Source organism: Myotis nattereri, assembly GCF_964212035.1.
Source record: "Myotis nattereri genome assembly, chromosome: 3".
In the NCBI taxonomy this organism is placed as follows: domain Eukaryota; kingdom Metazoa; phylum Chordata; class Mammalia; order Chiroptera; family Vespertilionidae; genus Myotis; species Myotis nattereri.
In genome coordinates, this window is record NC_138077.1 from 213,613,215 (window position 1) to 213,629,872 (window position 16,658).

General features: G+C 63.9%; 3 protein-coding genes across 10 annotated transcripts in view; 2 read left to right on the top strand and 1 right to left on the bottom strand.

Annotated features, from left to right (window-relative positions):
• PLEKHG5 (pleckstrin homology and RhoGEF domain containing G5) overlaps nucleotides 1-6,826 on the top strand; it is a gene marked incomplete at its 3' end in the record, with an annotated part of 45,486 nt that extends 38,660 nt beyond the window's left edge. For 4 of the 5 annotated variants that reach the window (XM_081085460.1, XM_081085463.1, XM_081085462.1 and 1 more), the window contains 13 exons: nucleotides 50-238; nucleotides 567-662; nucleotides 1,516-1,566; nucleotides 1,800-1,949; nucleotides 2,313-2,423; nucleotides 2,566-2,715; nucleotides 2,795-2,932; nucleotides 3,076-3,195; nucleotides 4,218-4,350; nucleotides 4,443-4,558; nucleotides 4,652-4,851; nucleotides 5,290-6,066; nucleotides 6,356-6,826. In XM_081085460.1, coding sequence (XP_080941586.1) covers nucleotides 50-238; nucleotides 567-662; nucleotides 1,516-1,566; nucleotides 1,800-1,949; nucleotides 2,313-2,423; nucleotides 2,566-2,715; nucleotides 2,795-2,932; nucleotides 3,076-3,195; nucleotides 4,218-4,350; nucleotides 4,443-4,558; nucleotides 4,652-4,851; nucleotides 5,290-6,066; nucleotides 6,356-6,365 — 2,241 coding nt within the window. Of the gene's footprint in view, nucleotides 1-49; nucleotides 239-566; nucleotides 663-1,515; nucleotides 1,567-1,799; nucleotides 1,950-2,312; nucleotides 2,424-2,565; nucleotides 2,716-2,794; nucleotides 2,933-3,075; nucleotides 3,196-4,217; nucleotides 4,351-4,442; nucleotides 4,559-4,651; nucleotides 4,852-5,289; nucleotides 6,071-6,355 lie in introns of those variants that run through there. The other variant, XM_081085461.1, reaches the window with a different exon arrangement.
• A 569-nt stretch (nucleotides 6,827-7,395) lies between these two features.
• Nucleotides 7,396-12,053, top strand: TNFRSF25 (TNF receptor superfamily member 25). The gene is made up of 9 exons (XM_081085480.1): nucleotides 7,396-7,567; nucleotides 8,091-8,211; nucleotides 8,357-8,491; nucleotides 8,766-8,933; nucleotides 9,109-9,187; nucleotides 9,829-10,091; nucleotides 10,664-10,698; nucleotides 11,118-11,298; nucleotides 11,453-12,053. The coding sequence occupies exons 1-9, from the start codon at nucleotides 7,526-7,528 to the stop codon at nucleotides 11,788-11,790; spliced, it is 1,362 nt and encodes a 453-aa protein (XP_080941606.1). The 5' UTR covers nucleotides 7,396-7,525; the 3' UTR covers nucleotides 11,791-12,053.
• Nucleotides 12,054-12,092: 39 nt separating this feature from the next.
• ESPN (espin) overlaps nucleotides 12,093-16,658 on the bottom strand; it is a gene marked incomplete at its 5' end in the record, with an annotated part of 28,980 nt that continues 24,414 nt past the window's right edge. For all 4 annotated transcript variants that reach the window (XM_081085468.1, XM_081085467.1, XM_081085466.1 and 1 more), the window contains 3 exons: nucleotides 12,093-13,181; nucleotides 14,652-14,663; nucleotides 14,744-14,823. In XM_081085468.1, coding sequence (XP_080941594.1) covers nucleotides 13,034-13,181; nucleotides 14,652-14,663; nucleotides 14,744-14,823 — 240 coding nt within the window. In that variant the 3' untranslated portion in view covers nucleotides 12,093-13,033. The remainder of the gene's footprint in view (nucleotides 13,182-14,651; nucleotides 14,664-14,743; nucleotides 14,824-16,658) is intronic.

Genomic DNA, 16,658 nt, shown 5'->3' on the forward strand with positions numbered 1-16,658 from the left:
CGGCTGGCCCTGACCCCTGACCCTGACCCTGACACTGGTCTCCTTTCAGGAGGTGGACAAGATGGAGCAGCTGGAGGGCAAGCTGCACGCCTACGGCCTCTTTGGGCTGCCCCGGCTGCCCCGGAGGCTTCGCTTCGACCATGACTCGTGGGAGGAGGAGGGAGACGAGGAAGAGGATGAGGACGGTGCCTGCCTGTGGCTGGAGGACAGCTGGCGGGACCTCATGGATGGGCATGAGGTGGGTGCCACCCACAGCCACCTCCTCCCTCTTCCGGGGAAAGGACAACATGATCCCCCCACTTCGTGGGGCCCTTCTGAGCACCCAGTGACAGGATGTCCCAGGACAGCCCTGTGAAGCTGTTGTCATCATTAACCCACTTTGGGGAGACTGAGGCCAAGTGCAATTACAGTGTGCCGTTTAGACGTCCTGTTGGTAGAGGCGGGCCCAGAACTTGGGGGACCCCTGAGTCTCTACCAGGAAAAGGAGGTTACATGCAAGGTTGCTCCCCTCCCCACTTCCTGGCTGTCCTGCACCCGGCTCCTGGCTGACCCCTCCTTCCCCACAGAAGCTGACCCGGAGGCAGTGCCACCAGCAGGAGGCGGTGTGGGAGCTCCTGCACACGGAGGCCTCCTACATTAAGAAGCTGCGGGTGATCACGAACGTGAGTGGGGCCCAGAGCCACCCCATCTGCTCCCTTTGGATGCCCTCCTCCCCCAGAAGAGTTAGGGCAGTGATGGCGAACCTTTTGAGCTCGGCGTGTCAGCATTTTGAAAAACCCTAACTTAACTCTGGTGCCGTGTCACATATAGAATTTTTTTGATATTTGCAACCATAGTAAAACAAAGACTTATATTTTTGATATTTATTTTATATATTTAAATGCCATTTAACAGAAAAATCAACCAAAAAACTGAGTTCACATGTTACCTCTGACACGCGTGTCATAGTTCGCCATCACTGAGTTAGGGCCTTTGCAGAAGGGGCAGTTGCCAGGCCACCAAGTGGGAAGGAAGCAAGCAGGGCTGCACCTGGGAGGACCTTCCGGCAGGTGTGTGGGTTGAGCTGAATTAACACGGGTCTCACGCTTTGATTCGCTCATTCAACGGCTATTCCCGAACACCTGCCGTGGGCCAGGCGCCCAGCAACCCACACCCTAGCTGTGGAGACAGCGTGGGTAGGCGCTGGGGCATGTGTATGTCGGGACTTTGATCTGGGGGGTGGGGAGCACCTGGCCTGGGCTTGGGGGTTCAGGCAGGCCCCCTCTGAGCTGAGACTCAGAGGCTGAGCCAGGGAAGAGCGGAGGACAGCTTCCTTCCAGGTGGGGCCTGGGCAGGGCGACCCTCCGGGGGCCATGGGGTTTGGGCGTTTTCTGAAAAGGTGAACCCTCACTGCCCCTGGGTGCCTAGAGCCTCCGGGGAAGCGAGAAGGGTAGAGGGGAGCCTAAGAATCTGGGTGGGGATTCGGGACTGGGACCCCCAAGCTGCAGCGCCCACAGCTGCAGCGTCCTCCCACAGCTGTTCCTGTGCTGCCTCCTGAACCTGCAAGAATCAGGGCTGCTGTGTGAGGTACGGCTGGGCCTGGGGGAGGGGATTGGGGTGGGGGCGGGGCTTAAGCAGGGGTGGAGACGGGAGGGGCGGGGCTGGAAGAGGGTAGACCTACCAGTGGAGTCGGTGAAGCGTGGGGCGTGGCTTCAGAGGGGGGATGGAGGGGGGCGAAGAAAGGGAGAGGACGAACGGGGGCGGGGCTCACGGGTCGGGGAGGCTGGGGGCGGGGCCGAGCGCACCTCCCGCCCCTCCAGGTGGAGGCGGAGCGCCTGTTCAGCAACATCCCCGAGATCGCGCGTCTGCACCGCGGGCTGTGGGGCAGCGTGATGGCGCCGATGGTGGAGAAGGCGCGGCGCACGCGGGCGCTGCTGCAGCCCGGCGACCTCCTCAAAGGCTTCAAGATGGTACGGACCCAGCCGACCCGGGCCGGGCGGGGTGATGCGGCAGCAGGGCTGGGGCCCCGATCTCATCTGCTCATCACCCCACCTCCCTGGGAGTAGTGGCCCCGCCCGACTCCTAGAGGTCAGAGGCAAGGAATGCCCAGTCGGTCGCCCGGGTTGGACCCCACCTGGCCGTCTGCCCTTGCTCCCTGGCCGAGGGGGTCACGCCCGCCGAGCGGCTGTTTTCTCCTACGGAAAAGAGGGAGGATAGGCTTGTCACCTGCGGGGTGGTCGGGGTGGTCGCGAAAGGGCCAGGGAGCGCTTGTGCAGGGCCCGGCCCGCGGGGGGCGTCCGTAAAGTAACCGGTGTGCGTTCTCCCTGCGCCAGTTCGGCTCGCTCTTCAAGCCCTACATCCGGTACTGCATGGAGGAGGAGGGCTGCATGGAGTACATGCGCAGCCTGCTGCGCGACAACGACCTCTTCCGGGCCTACGTGACGGTGAGGGCGGTGAGGGCGGCGGGGCGGGCTGGTGGCAGGGGCGCAGGTGGCCCACCTTGGCTGCTGGTGCGCAGGAGCTGCCAGGGGGCGGGGCCTGTGATCGGGGCGGGGCCTGTTCTGAGCTCCGCCCCCTCCCGCGCAGTGGGCCGAGAAGCACCAGCAGTGCCAGCGGCTGAAGCTGAGCGACATGCTCGCCAAGCCCCACCAGCGGCTCACCAAGTACCCGCTGCTGCTCAAGTCGGTGCTCAGGAAGACGGACGAGCCGCGGGCCAAGGAGGCCGTCATCACCATGGTAACCAGGGCGACACGGTTCCCTCTGCGGCCGGGCGCTCCCTGACCCTGGGTCTGAACCAGCCACTGTCCACCCCCAGATCAGCTCCGTGGAGCGCTTCATCCACCACGTGAACGCGTGCATGCGGCAGCGACAGGAGCGGCAGCGGCTGGCGGCCGTGGTGAGCCGCATTGACGCCTACGAGGTGGTGGAGGGTAGCAACGACGAGGTGGACAAGGTGGGCAGCCTGACCCTGCTGGGAGGGAGAAGGGGCCAGACTGGCAGGAGGGAGGTGCTGGAGTGAGTCTCGCGTGGGGACTCCTCGCTGAGCTGGGAGATCAGCCCTGACCCCCCCCGCACCTGCGCCCCCCCCCCCCCCAGCTCCTGAAGGAATTCCTGCACCTGGACCTGACTGCGCCCATCCCTGGTGCCTCCCCCGAGGAGACGCGTCAGCTGCTTTTGGAGGGCAGCCTGAGGATGAAGGAGGGAAAGGACAGCAAGGTGACTCTAGGGGCCACCCCGTGTGCAGGGCCCCTGCCCCGCCCCCACTTGCCCTGCAGGTTTGGGCCACCTCCTGGGTGGAGCCAGTGGTTCTCAGCTGCCCAGGCAGTTGGGCGGTGATTCAAGAACTAGTGACCTTGTGGTCTATGAGGGATGATTATTTGCCTGCAGTTGGCGCTTTACAAATCCAGCAGCATGGCCACAGCCCGTGGGTGCCTGTCTTGCCCACTTGATGCCATGTGGTTTCTGGTGGGAGGGAGCGGGCACACTCCGTTAGCAGGCCAGGAACAGACGCTTGCACTGAGCTAGTAATCTGTCATGCGCCATGTAGCCCAGAGCCTGCAAGTCAGGATTTAAAGTTGCCTCCCAGTGGCTAGTCGGCCTGTGTACTGGAGGATTCCGAGTCGACTCTGGCCAGGGGCACATGCAGGCTCCATCCCCAGTAGAGGGCGTGCAGGAGGCAGCCAAGCAATGATTCTCTCTGATGTTTCTCTCCCTCTCCCTTCCTCTCTGAAATCAATAAAAATATATTAAAAATAAAATAAAATTTACCTCCCTTTCCTCTTTAATATCAAGTTTTAATTTAAATAAGTCACAAGTCTATAGCTCAATGAAAGAAAATCCTCTTGTTCTTCCTTTTTTAAATTGACTTCAGAGAGGAAAGGAAAGAGAGAGAGAGATAGAAACATCAATGATGAAAGAGAATCACCGATGGGCTGCTCCCTGCACGCCCCCCACTGGGGACTGAGCCCACAACCTGGGCATGTGCTCTTGGCCAGAATCGAACCCAGGACCCTTCAGTCCACAGACCGATGCTGTATCCACTGGGCCAAACCAGCTAGGGCTTGCTCTTCCTTTTAATTCTGCTCTCACATTCATGGCCATGAGGACAGGAGAGGTGTTTGACCAAGTCTGAGTGCCCCCAGGAGAGGGCGCTGCAGCAGGCAGGCGGAGGGTCCCTGCCTGAGGCCCCAGGACCCTGGCTCTGACCCCTGGCCTCTCCTGCTCCCCCTGCCCCCCAGGTGGATGTGTACTGCTTCCTCTTCACGGACCTGCTCTTGGTGACCAAGGCAGTGAAGAAGGCTGAGAGGACCAAGGTCATCAGGCCGCCACTGCTGGTGGACAAGATCGTGTGCCGGGAGCTGCGGGACCCTGGTGAGGAGCCCGCCCCTGCCCCTGGGCCCGGGCTGTGATGGGCGGGGCCGGCAGAGGTCGTGGCCGACACTGACTCAGCCCTTCCTAAGCAGGCTCCTTCCTCCTCATCTACCTGAACGAGTTCCACAGCGCCGTGGGGGCCTACACGTTCCAGGCCAGCGGGCAGGCCCTGTGCCGGGGCTGGGTGGACTCCATTTACAATGCCCAGGTGAGAGAATGCCGGGCGGCGGGCAGGCGGGCGGCCTGGTGGGGCTGCAGCTCACAGCCCACCTGCTCCTGTGGATGCCGCCCCTGCCTGCAGAACCAGTTGCAGCAGCTGCGTGCGCAGGAGCACGCGGGCAGCCAGCCACACCTGCAGAGCCTAGAGGAGGAGGAGGAGGATGAGCAGGAGGACGAGGAGGAAGATGAGGAGGATGAGGAGGGTGGGGAGAGTAGCACTTCCGCCGCCAGCTCCCCCACCATCCTGCGCAAAAGCAGCAACAGCCTGGACTCCCAGCACTGGTACGCTTGCCCAGGACCCCCGGCCCGGGCAGGGCGGGCCCTGCAACCTGGGGCTCCTGACCCCCAGGCTGGGCCCAGCTCCAGTTCCTTTCTCGGAATGGCTTCATGCTGTGAACCCAGCAGGGAGCGGGTGTGGGTTCTGGTGTGGGAGCACCAGAGTCTAGGCAGGGCTGGCAAAGGCTTTTCAACTTGACGCCAACTCTGCTCCATTAGTAGCTGCTTGGAGCGAGCTGAGGGCGCTCAGGCTGTGTTCCGTGATGGAGACGGATGCCATGCTGATGTCCGCTGTGGGCACAGGAGCTGGGGGATCTGGGCTTATGCCATGTTGGCCATCTCTGAGCCTCAGGCGGGCAGGGCCGAGGCTGTGGGCCCCTGCTGTGCCCAGCCGGGGCTGCACGGGGTTCCTTTGCCGGGACTGACTCCCTTCCCGGCCTGCAGCGCCTCGGACGGCTCCACAGAGACCCTGGCCATGGTGGTGCTGGAGCCTGGGGAGACGCTGTCCTCTCCCGAGTTCGAGGGGGGCCCCTTCAGCTCCCAGTCGGACGAGATGTCCCTCAGTACCACCGCCTCGTCCGTCACGCCGACCAGCGAGCTGCTGGCCCTGGGCCCCGGGGACGGCCGCTCCTGCTCCATGGACTCCGCCTACGGCACCCTCTCCCCCACCTCCTTGCAAGACTTTGCGACCCCAGCCCCTGCGGCGGAGCCAGCGCCCCGGCCCCTAGATTTACCACAAGCCCCTTCACCCCCGCCCTCGCCCCGCCTCCGCCGCCGCACCCCTGTCCAGCTGCTGCCCCGCCTGCCCCACCTGCTCAAGTCCAAATCTGAGGCCAGCCTCCTGCAGCTGCTGGCAGGGGCCGCCACCCAGGGGGCGCCCCCAGCCCCCAGCCGCAGCCGGTCAGAACTCTGCTTGGCTGCCACAGCCACCAGCACGAGGACTCGGGGCTCCCCTCACGAAGCTGGGCCCTGCTGGAATTGCGGGGGCGCACCCAGCCCTGGCAGTGGCTCCCAGCCATCAGAGATGGAGGGCAGGACCGCCTGCCTGGCGGGGGAGCCCGAAGGGCCCGCCAGGAGGAGCAGAGAGCTGTTCTCAGGGGCCTCCCCCAGGGTCCAGCCTGAGCCACCCCCCGGGATCTCTGCCCAGCACAGGAAGCTGACGCTGGCCCAGCTCTACCGCATCAGGACCACCCTGCTGCTGAACTCCACGCTCACTGCCTCGTGAGTGTCTACCCGGGGTGGAGAGGGCCGGCGGCCAGCGTGCTGGCACTGGGGGCACTGAGCCCTGGGGGCCGGTAGGGGCACGGTCATGGCTGGAGCAGGTGGTACCCAGGGCTATGGATGGAAGAGGGAGCCCAAGGCCTGGCCCAGAGCTTGGCTGAGGGTGTCTTCGGCCAGCAGTGGTGAGGGGTCAGAGGTCAGGATTGTAGCGGGGAGGAGAGGGTGGCTGGAGTCCCTCTGAGTGGCATCAGCAAAGGAAGAACTGTCTCTCCCCTCCCCTCCCCTGCAGGGAGGTCTGAGCAGAAGGAGGCCCCCAAGGGTGCCACTGACCACGGACAGCAGACAGCAGGCCTCCGGGGGGGTGCGGCCCCGCTCCAGCTGCTGCCTGTGTGCGCACAAGCCGAGTGCCGGGCCGGACCCCTGCCGCCGCTGGGCCGTTTGCACTTGGCCAGACTGGATGGAGATGGAGGAGGGTTCGGCAGAGGCCCAGGCTCAGGATGGCCCCCATAGTCCCCACCGTCACTAACCTGCGCCCACCCCCACCCCTGCCCGCCTGCCCAGCAGGATTCCTCGTCTGCTATTCCCTGAAGTCACCAGCTTCCACTGCGCTGGGCTCCAGGGCCACCCACCTCCACCCTCCTGTGGCCCCAGATGGGACAGTCGCTTGCCCTCGCCTCCCTCTCGCCCCCAGGCCCGCTGGGCTCGCTGTAAAGTTGCATATTTATTGAGCTTTGATTCTTTTATAAAGACTTGTACATACGCCACTGGAAGGAGACCTCTGCTTTCGGAACCCACCCTTTTCAGGACTCGGGGACTGAGCTCTTGCCCCCCCATCTGTGGTGGGGCACCGGGGGAGAGACCGCGGGGAGCAGCAGTGAATTAGGGGGCAGAGGCCACCAGCCCAACACCCCAAAACCAACCCATTCCCTACACAGCCATGAGGTCCACCATTAGAGCCCCTCGTGGTGCCTGCCTGGGCTGCCCCGTGAGCTTATGCCGGGGTGGGCGACCTGTCCTGGGCTCACCGGGAGTCTCTCTGGGGCTCCTCTCCAGGGGAGGGGCCCCTGCACCCACACCTTACAGCATCTGCAGGGGCTTGGCTCTGAAACCCCGTGGAGGAAGTTACTTCACCCCGGAGTGGTGGTCTCAGGGCTGAGGCTGGAAGCCAGGCTGGGCACCAGAGCAGCCCTGTGCTCTGTGCACCTTGCTGCCCGCCCCCTGCCACCCCTGTGAGGCCCCCCCAGGTCAGGGCTCCACTTCCAGGGCCCCTGGGCTGTTCCCCGACCCCCACCACGGAGGCAGGCAGGCTCACGGGTGGCAGGGGGCGGGCCCTGCGGCTGGGTGCTGGGCCGGAACTGCGGTGGGCAGGGCGGGCAGAGTGGGGAAGCCCCCGCAGGCACACGCCTGTCCTGCCCCTTCCAGTCGCGCTTGAGGGCCCAGAGCGGCGAGGCACCGGGCCATGGACCGGCAGCCCCGGCGCTGGGCGGCAGTGGTGACTGCAGTGAGTGGGGATGGGGGCGGTGGGGAGTAGGGGGGCGGCCTCAAGTCTCTGGGCCTGGATCTGCGCGGGGAGGAAGGGGTCCCGCGAATAGAATAGCGAATATCTGAATCTTGCTCCCAGACTCGCTGGGGGTTGGGCAGGCCCTGCCCTCTGACCTAGTTAGAGGCTCAGCCAGGGCGGGCTCTTCCGAGGAGAGGAAGCGCCCTGCCAGGGTCCCTGAGGTCTGGAGGCCCCGGAGGGAGAGAGCGCGGGGTCCCTCGGGCGGGGCAGGGCGGGGCTGGGGCTCCCTGTTTCCTGCTGGAGGGGCCCTGTGAGGGGCTGGGGGAGCCCTCCTCTTGCCCAGCCGGGCCTGTCTCCCTGTCTCATCCCCACCCCCTGGGCACCCCTTCTGCCCAAGAGCCTGAGAAGTGGGCTGCTCTGAGGGCAACATCCCGGGGCCTCTGACGCTGGGGAGACTGGGCAGGGAGAGGCCCCGCGTGGGGAAGCCATGCTCACGCGGGAGCCAGCAGCCCCTGTCTCCCAGGCCCTCCTCCTGCTCCTGCTGGGCGCCCAGGGCCGGGGTGGCACCCCCAGCCCCAGGTGTGACTGTGCCCCTGACTTTCGGAAGAGGATGGATCCGCTCTGCTGCAGAGGCTGCCCGGCAGGTGAGTGGCTGCCGGGTCGGGGGGGGGGGTGGGGGGGTGGGAGGGGAGGCTGGGAGAGAAATAGGGAGTACAGGGAGGGAGGGGGGAGGGAGGGAGGGAAGGCGGGAGCCCCTCTGACTCTCTGACCCCAGCTTGGGCTCCACAGGGCAATACCTAGTGGCCCGCTGCACAGAGCCCTGTGGCAACGCCACCTGCGTCCCGTGCGCCCAGGGCACCTTCCTGGCCCGGGAGCACCACCACGAGACCAGCTGCGCCCGCTGCCAGGCCTGCGATGAGCAGGGTGAGGAGCTGCTGGTGTCCGGTGGGGGCCCTGAGGACAGGCTGTGCCTGCCTCCTCTGAAGGAAGTGGCTGGTTTGGGCCACCCCCCTCAGGCCCCTCTCCTGACCCTGCCTCAGGGCGCCCTTCCCTCCTGGCCGCCATCCTGTCTGCACACACCTCAGGCCTGGTCTGTGGGGTGTGCGCTTCCCTCTCCCTTGGGGTGGCCCTGTCTCTGTTCTTCCGGGGATCTGCCCCTAACGGCCTCTGCTCCCCCATCTCCCTGCACCCCCACCAGCCTCCCAGGTGGCCCTGGAGAACTGCTCGGCAGTGGCCGACACCAGGTGTGGCTGCCCGCCAGGCTGGTTTGTGGAGTGCCTGGTCCCACACTGCATCGGCAGCTCGCCCTTCCTCTGCCACCCATGCCTAGACTGCGGGGCCCTGCACCGCCACACGCGGGTGCCCTGTGAGTACCCCCAACACGGGCTATTGACCCCCACCTCCCTCTCTCCCATCTTGATCCCCCTGCCTCCCTCTCTCCCAGCTTGACCCCCCACCGCCTCCCTCTCCCATCTTGACCGCCCCCCCCCACTCCACCTCCCTCTCTCCCACCTTGACCCACCCTGTCTCTTGGTGTGCAGGTTCCAGCAGAGACACCGAATGTGGCGCCTGCCTGCCTGGCTTCTATGAACATGGCAACAGCTGTGTGTCCTGCCCCACGTAACTTCCTGGCTGCCCTGGGCAGGGGGAGGGGAGCGGGGAGCAGAGCGGGGCCAGGGGCAGGGAGGAGGGGGCTTGGCCCTGTGGTGGGTGGGCCCCTCCAGGCAGACATGTAAAGGGAGATGTGGATTCACCTGTGCCAGGCAGGTAAGGGCCCTGTGGTAGTCCTTGCAGCTGTGCGTGAGGAAGAGGATTTGGCGTGTACAGAGAGGTGCATCGGTGGTTTCAAAGCTTGGGCTGAGACTCAGGACCCGCCCCTGGTTCCCTGGAGGCTGTTGGGCAAGCGACTTCACTCCGATGTGTGGCGTCCCCATCTGAACCTGGGGGCATTAGTGGTCCCCCCGCAGAGCACCTCCCATCTGCAGACCCCCTTCCAGGTGCTGGGGTACACCAGGGAGCACAACAGGCGGTCCTGGTCCTATGGAGCTGGCCTTCTAGTGGCCCTCCTGCGGGCCTAGAAGCAGCTTGATAAATCCTGGTGGTTGATATAGTTACTGGGGACACGGGCGTTTCAGCAGTCCTTCGGGAACATTCTTGGGTAGAGCGAGGCTCCCGGGGAAGAGGCCTGGAAGGGATGGAGAGGTCAGGCAGCCTGGACAGCCCGCCGGGTGGGTCCTCACTCCCTGACCCCCCGCCCCCAGCAGGAGCACCCTCTGGAGCTGTCCTGAGCCCTGCGTGGCTGCCTGCGGCTGGAGGCAGAGTAGGTGGCATGCTGGGGACACAGCAGGAGAGCTGGGAAGGGCCGAGGGGAGCCTGGGGGTGGCTACCACCCAGCACCCACCAAGTGCTCCCTCAGTGTTCTGGGTCCAGGTGCTCCTGGCGGGCCTGGTGGTTCCACTCATGCTTGGTGCCACCCTAACCTACACATACCGCCGCTGCCAGCCCTGCAAGCCCATGGTTCCTGGTAAGTGCATGCACATTTGCTCACACACGCGTGCATACCCACACGCATACATACGCGCGCACACGTGCATACCCACATGTGCATACACACACATGCATGCCACACATGCATGAATACCACCCCATACGCATGCATACGCATACATGCACACACTCCTATGAGCCTGGGGTCAGAACAGGTAGCCAGAGCCCGCTCGGCCTGATGCAGAGGGGAGCTGGGGGAGTGCTGGTGTGTGTGTGTGTGTGTGTGTGTGTGTGTGTGTGTGTGTATAGAGCAGCGGTTCTCAACCTGTGGGTCGTGACCCCTTTGGCGGTCGAACGACCCTTTCACAGGGGTCACCTAAGACCATCCTGCATATCAGATATTTACATTACAATTCATAACAGTAGCAACATGACAGTTATGAAGCAGCAACGGAAATAATTTTATAGTTGGGTCACAACATGGGGAACCGTATTTAAAGGGCCAGAAGGTTGAGAACCGCTGGTAGAGGAACCCAAGCGAAGCTGGACCAGCATCCAGGTCCAGGAGCCCTGCCTGGGTGCTGGTTAAGCTCTCTTGTCTCTCAGCAGATGGAGCCGGGATGGAGGCCCTGACCACCCTGCCGGTGAGAATCCCAATCACGTTCTGGGTGAGGGTGAGCAAGTGCCCAGGCCTCAGCTCTGGAGCCCAGAGGTCGGGCCTTATCAGAACTCCCGGTGCCCAGGGCGTGGCTGGCATGGAGGAGACCTCACAAACACGTGTGCCAAGTTATCAGGGGATGAGGGCAGCACGGGCCTGTCCTCGGGCGGTGGCTCTCAGGAGGCTGCGGTCCTCAGGTTAACAGGAGCTAACCGTTCAGGGGGATGATGCCACCATGGCAAGGGCAGGGGCTGGGGACTCCAGCAGAGGACACAGCTCTCCCGTGGGGCCGGTGAGAGGACATGGCCCGCCCGGAGGCGGCCCTGGGGGTGCTTGTTGGTCAGGCTCCTGCAGAGCGGCCTGCTAGGTAAGCAGGGCTGACCTGGGGCCTCTCTTGGCTTCCAGACCACCCACCTCTTGCCCCCTGAGAGTGCCCACCTCCTTGTGGTGCCACCCAGCGGCAGTGAGAAAGTCTGCCCCGGCCAGTTGGTAGGCCACAGCTGGACCCCTGGCTGCCCCCAGACCCAGGAAACGCCTGGCGCGGAGGTGCCGTGGTCCTGGGACCAGCTGCGCAGCGGAGCTCTGGGTAAGAGACTTCGCCCCATCCGCCCAAGTCCCAGGTGAAAGCTGTGGTTTCCTGGGGCGCCGCTTGCCCACTTCCCGTTCCCTAACTAACCGGGAGGACCTCCCAGGCTCTGGCCACAGACCACATTCCCAGGGTCTCTCTGGTCTGTCCCCAGGCCCGCCGCCGCCGCCGCCGCCGCCGCCGCTCTCGCCAGCGCCCCCTGCAGGCTCGGCGGCCGCCACGCTGCAGCTGGGCCCGCAGTTCTACGACGTGATGGACGCGGTGCCCGCGCGGCGCTGGAAGGAGTTCGTGCGGACTCTGGGGCTGCGCGAGGCCGAGATCGAGGCCGTGGAGGTGGAGGTGGGCCGCTTCCGCGACCAGCAGTACGAGATGCTCAAGCGCTGGCGCCAGCAGCAGCCCGCGGGCCTGGGCGCCATCTACGCAGCCCTGGAGCGCATGGGGCTGGACGGCTGCGCCGAGGACCTGCGCAGCCGCCTGCAGCGCGGCCCGTGACGCGGGGCCCGCCCGCCAGCCGGGGGCCCCGAGGGCCCTTGCAGAAGCCCTAAGTACTGTTACTTACGCGTGTAGACATTTTATGTCACTTATTATGTGCGCCTCTGGCACGGCCCTGCGTAGCAGCGCCAGCCGGCCCCGCCCCGCCCGCCCCCTGGGGGCTGCTGAGGGCAGAGGCGCGGCGGGGAGCACGGGGAGGGGTTAGGAAATGGCTCGGCTGGCGCTCAGCCTGAGTGGGCCGGGGCTGTGGTATTAAATCGATTAAGAAAAGCTGCCGATTGGTGTCTCCACGGGCTGGGGCTGGGGTATGCAGTGGCCCAGGCTTGGTTTCCTGAGGGCGTCGGAAGGGCCGGAAGGCTTGCCAGCCAGAGTCTGGGACGCACGGTGGGAACCAGGGTGGCCCTCAGCGCCCCAGCCTGGCCCTCCCGCTCCGCTGTGGCGGCTGCCCCGTTACCCCGGGAGGGAGAGGAAGGCGGCGGCGGGGAGCGAGAGTGAAGTGAGCGAGGCCGGGCGTCTGAGAGAGCTTTAATGGGGGAGCGAGCCGGCGGGGGCGCGGGGCCGGGAGGCAGCAGGCAGCGGGGGTTCGGGGCCCCTGGTCCTCCAGGCACCCCACCACTGCAGTGAAGGGGGCGAGGTGCTGGGGCCTGGCCGGGGAGGCGCGCGGAGGTCACGGGAGCGACAACTCCGTCTCGACGGGCAGTTTTTATCGTTTCTGGTAAACAAATGACTGAGAGGAAACCCTCGCGGGGATGGGAAATGCGGCCCCGGGGCCGGGCGGAGATCTAGGTCAGGGCGGCAGGAAAACCCCTTCCCTTCCCTTCCCGAACCCGGCCGGCCTCCGCCCAGGATGTGCCGGCGACGCGGTTCCGGGGTGCGGGGGAGGGGGCTGCAGCCGCTACGGGTCCCGCAGGAAAACAGTCACCACCCACGGGGCTGGGAAGAGCTCTGCACTCGTTGACATTCAACGAACATGCAAATATATGTAAATAGCCATGCAAATAAGCAGCATCTTTTGCGTCAACAACTTGGGCACTTTTTCTGGGCGGCTGTGGCGGGTGGGCGCGCTCCGGCCGTTCCGGGGCTGGGGGTGCGAGGGCGGGGGTCGGGGGAGGGGTGCCGGGCCGGAGGGGGGTGGCGCGGCTCCCAGCGGGTCCGTCCAGGCTGGGGAGGCGGGGGCAGGGGCCGCCTCCTCCCCGCCCACCCCGCCCCCGCTGCCGAGGAGCGGGAGGAAGCGGCGTCGAGTCTAGTATTTAGCGATGTCCCCCTTCTTCAGGATGATCTGTCGCTGCCAGGGCGCCAGCTTGGTCTCGTCGTAGCCCAGCGTCCGCAGCTTCTCCGACTGCTCCTTTTCCCGCTGCAGCTCCTCCTGCTTCTGTCGCTCTTCCTCTTTTCTAGACACAGAACCACCGCAAGGGTGAGGGGGGCCAGGCGCCTGGAGGGCTCAGCGGGGGCCAGGGCTGCGCCACTGAGGGCAGAGGGACTGAGTGGGCAGTGGCTTCTAGGGGCAGAGGTGCTAGGGGACTGGAGCCAGGGGCTGGGGTAGGAGGCAGGCAGAAGGGATTGCTGGGGACAGATTGGGATTGCTGGGGCGCTCCTAGGAGCTGGGTGAGCAGGAGGCCGTGGCTGGGTTTTTGCTGGCTGGGGTTCACTGGAACAGGTGCTGATCACAGTGAGGCTGAGGGTGAGGAGGGGTGGTTATGGGGGCGGGGGATGAGATTATTGGGGAGAGGACCTGAGTGACTGGGGCTTGAGGATGGACTCTGGGGAGCAGAGGGACCACACTATTGGGAGGCAGGGGCTGGGTAATTATGGACAAATTATTAAAATGTGGGGCAATGGGGGAATATGGGAGACATCTGTAATACTTTCAACAATAAAGATAAATTTAGGCCAGAACCGGTTTGGCTCAGTGGATAGAGCGTCGGCCTGCGGACTGAAAGGTCCCAGGTTCGATTCCAGTCAAGGGCATGTACCTTGGTTGCGGGCACATCCCCAGTAGGGAGTGTGCAGGAGGCAGCTGATCGATGTTTCTCTCTCATCGATGTTTCTAACTCTCTATCCCTCTCCCTTCCTCTCTGTGAAAAATCAATAAAATATATTTTAAAAAAAAAGTTAAATTTAGAAAAACAAAGCACTTTTTGTTTTCCAGGAAAAAAAAAACCCCCACACAACACAAAAGTGTGGCGGCTAGGTCTGCACTGCTAAGGCAGCCACTGAGCAAATGGGGCCGTTGAGGGTTTGAAATGTTAGGCTTGAGGTGTGCTGCAGCCATAAGGTGCTCATGGCATCGCAAAGACATAGATTTAAGCGTGCAGGACATCTCAGTAATAATTTTATATTGATTATATATTGAAGTATACAATTGAATTTTGATATATCGAGTTATATAAAATATACTATAGCCCAGCTGGTGTTGCTCAGTGGTTGGGCATCCACCTATGAACCACGAGGTCACCATTCGATTCCCCGTCAGGGCACAGGCCAGTGGGGGGCGTGCAGGAGGCAACCGATCAATGATTCTCTCTCATCATTGATGTTTCTCTCTCTCCCTTCCTCTCTGAAATCAATAAAAATATATTTAAAATATACTATGAAAATTAAGTTCACCTATATCTTTTTTTTTTAACTGAGCAGAAAGACTAGGTTAATGAGGGAGAAGGGCTGGGTAATTGGGGACGTGGTCATTACAGCATAAGAGCTAGACTCTGGGGACCGGGTCTAGTTGGGGGGGGGGCGCTGGTGGCATTACTAGAAGCAGAGAGGCTGCGCTATGGGGCCGAGTGACAAGGGGATGAGCTCAAGATGGGACTAGATGAAGGGGCAAAGGAGGGGAGGCAGGCCGGGACCAGCCCCTCACTCACCGCTTCTGCTCCCTAGAAGGAAAAGAGACAGCATTAGTTGGTGCCACCACTTCAGGGACATGATCCAGACGCCCTGCCAGACCCCAGCTCACCTCTCCTCTCCTAGCTTCTTCCGAAGAAGGTCCCGCCGCCAGGCAGGCATGCTGGCCAGCCGGGCCTCCTCTTCCTCCTCCTGAAACACACACAAAGCTTCAGGCTACCACGGGCTGGGAGGTACGGGCAAGAGGGGGTGCATCCCCAACTGGGGGGACCTGCAGGAGTTAGGGACAACAGGACACAAACGGAGGTACAGGAAGAGACCCTTTGATACCTTTCTCTAGGGCAAGTGGATGGAGGAGGCTGGCCACACGCCCCTTGCAAGGGGCAGGCGGTCCCTCTCTCCCCCGATAACTCAGGCCTGTGTCCTAGAGGCGGCGCCAGAAGGGTCAGAGCTGAGTGCAGGCGGTGAGAGCAGGGAATGAGAGTCCCCATACAGGCAGGCAGACAGATGGCACCAGGCCTGTGACCCACGATCGTCAGCCAGACCCATACCTGGGCCCCACAGACCCTGCCAGCTCTGAGAGGCTCAGGCTGGCCCCGGTTCCGCCGTGAAGGCCCTTCCCAAATGGAGTAGACATGAACTTTACAACTGAGAGCGGGGGGCATCCAACACAGGCAGCTCAGAGCGAAGGGTTTTATTATTCGCACCTTACAGAGAACACGTCACACGGAACACTGCACACCTGGCTCCCCGACCTTAACCAAAGAGGTAGCTGTGAACCCCAGTGAAATCCAGAGAGGGGTGGAGAGCCACACAGCCCCAAGGGGGACCCACAGTCCCTCGCTCAGAGGGGCTGCTCCTCCCACCTGGCTCCACACGGAGCCAGGCAAGGCTGCAGGGCCAGAGGGCACTCCTGGTTTGCCCTGTGCCATGCCTGGCCTATCCGGCCAACTCCCCAGAGCCGGCCATGATGCGGCCTCAGTGGCCAGGCAGCCTGGTCCTGGGTTTTCCAAGGCCACCCTCCAGGGTTCTTGGTTCGCTTCTGACTTCGGAGCGCATCACCCAGGCATCCAGGCAGACATCCAGGCCCAGGCTAAGGTGTGTGAGGGAAAATCCTGAATTCTGCGGCTCAGATGTCAAAAAGCTCCGCCTCCTTCTCCTTCCAGAAGGAGAAGCTGCGGTCGATGTACCGGCAGATGTCCTCGTTGCTGAACTCGCCCATCTCCGTAAACAGCTCCAGGGGGTCTTCAGCGGGGGCTTCGGAGCTAGGAGGGTCCAAGGGCGGGGGAGGCTCGGCTGGCGGGGGCGGGGGCTGCGGCGCAGGAGGCGGGGGCTGCGGGGCGGGGGCCGGGGCCTCCGGCTGCCCCTCTGGCCAGTCCGTCTGAGCTGAAGCAGCTTCTTGGGCCTGCTCCCTCTTCCCCTCCTCCCCCTCCTCGTCCTCGTCCTCGTTCCTCTCCTCCACCTCTTTCTCCTCCTCTTTCTTCTCTTCCTGCTCCTTCTCGGCCTCTTCCTCCCAAGGCCGCTGAGCGTCCGGGCCGTCTCCAAAGAACTGTTGCCTGAGATCCTCAAAGCCGTCGCTCCAGCCCCGCCGGCCAGCCTCCACCTCCTCCAGCACCACGCGGTGGAAGCGGCGGATGAGCTCCCACGGGTGGCTGCCCAGCCGGTCGAACATCTCGTAGCACAGCAGGTGGCGGAACTTGCGCTCCTCGCGGCTCAGGCCCATCTCCAGCAGCTGGAAGTAGCCGAGCATGAAGAGGTCCAGGGTGAGGCTGTCGTAGCGCGGGGGCGCGCCGCCGTCCAGGGGCGGCAGGAAGTGCTCCGGCCAGTACAGGCCGTGCGCCAGGACCGGGGCGCTGGGCGGGCGCGCGGGCACCTGCCGCAGGAGACTCCGCCAGCGGCCCAGCAGCTTCCCCACCACCTGCCGCTGCTTCAGCAGCCGCTGCAGCCGCTCGTCGGGGCCCTCGCCGGCCGGGGGCTGGGGGGCGTCGGCGATCTCGGGGGCGGGGCCGGCGCCCGCGGCCACCACG

Bases quoted from the DNA above. Each gene is read 5' to 3' on its own strand.
- TNFRSF25 (XM_081085480.1), top strand. From the start codon at position 7,526: ATGGACCGGCAGCCCCGGCGCTGGGCGGCAGTGGTGACTGCA. The intron at 7,568-8,090 runs GTGAGTGGGGAT...CCTGTCTCCCAG, and splicing joins GGGCGGCAGTGGTGACTGCA to GCCCTCCTCCTGCTCCTGCT. The intron at 8,212-8,356 runs GTGAGTGGCTGC...TGGGCTCCACAG, and splicing joins CTGCAGAGGCTGCCCGGCAG to GGCAATACCTAGTGGCCCGC.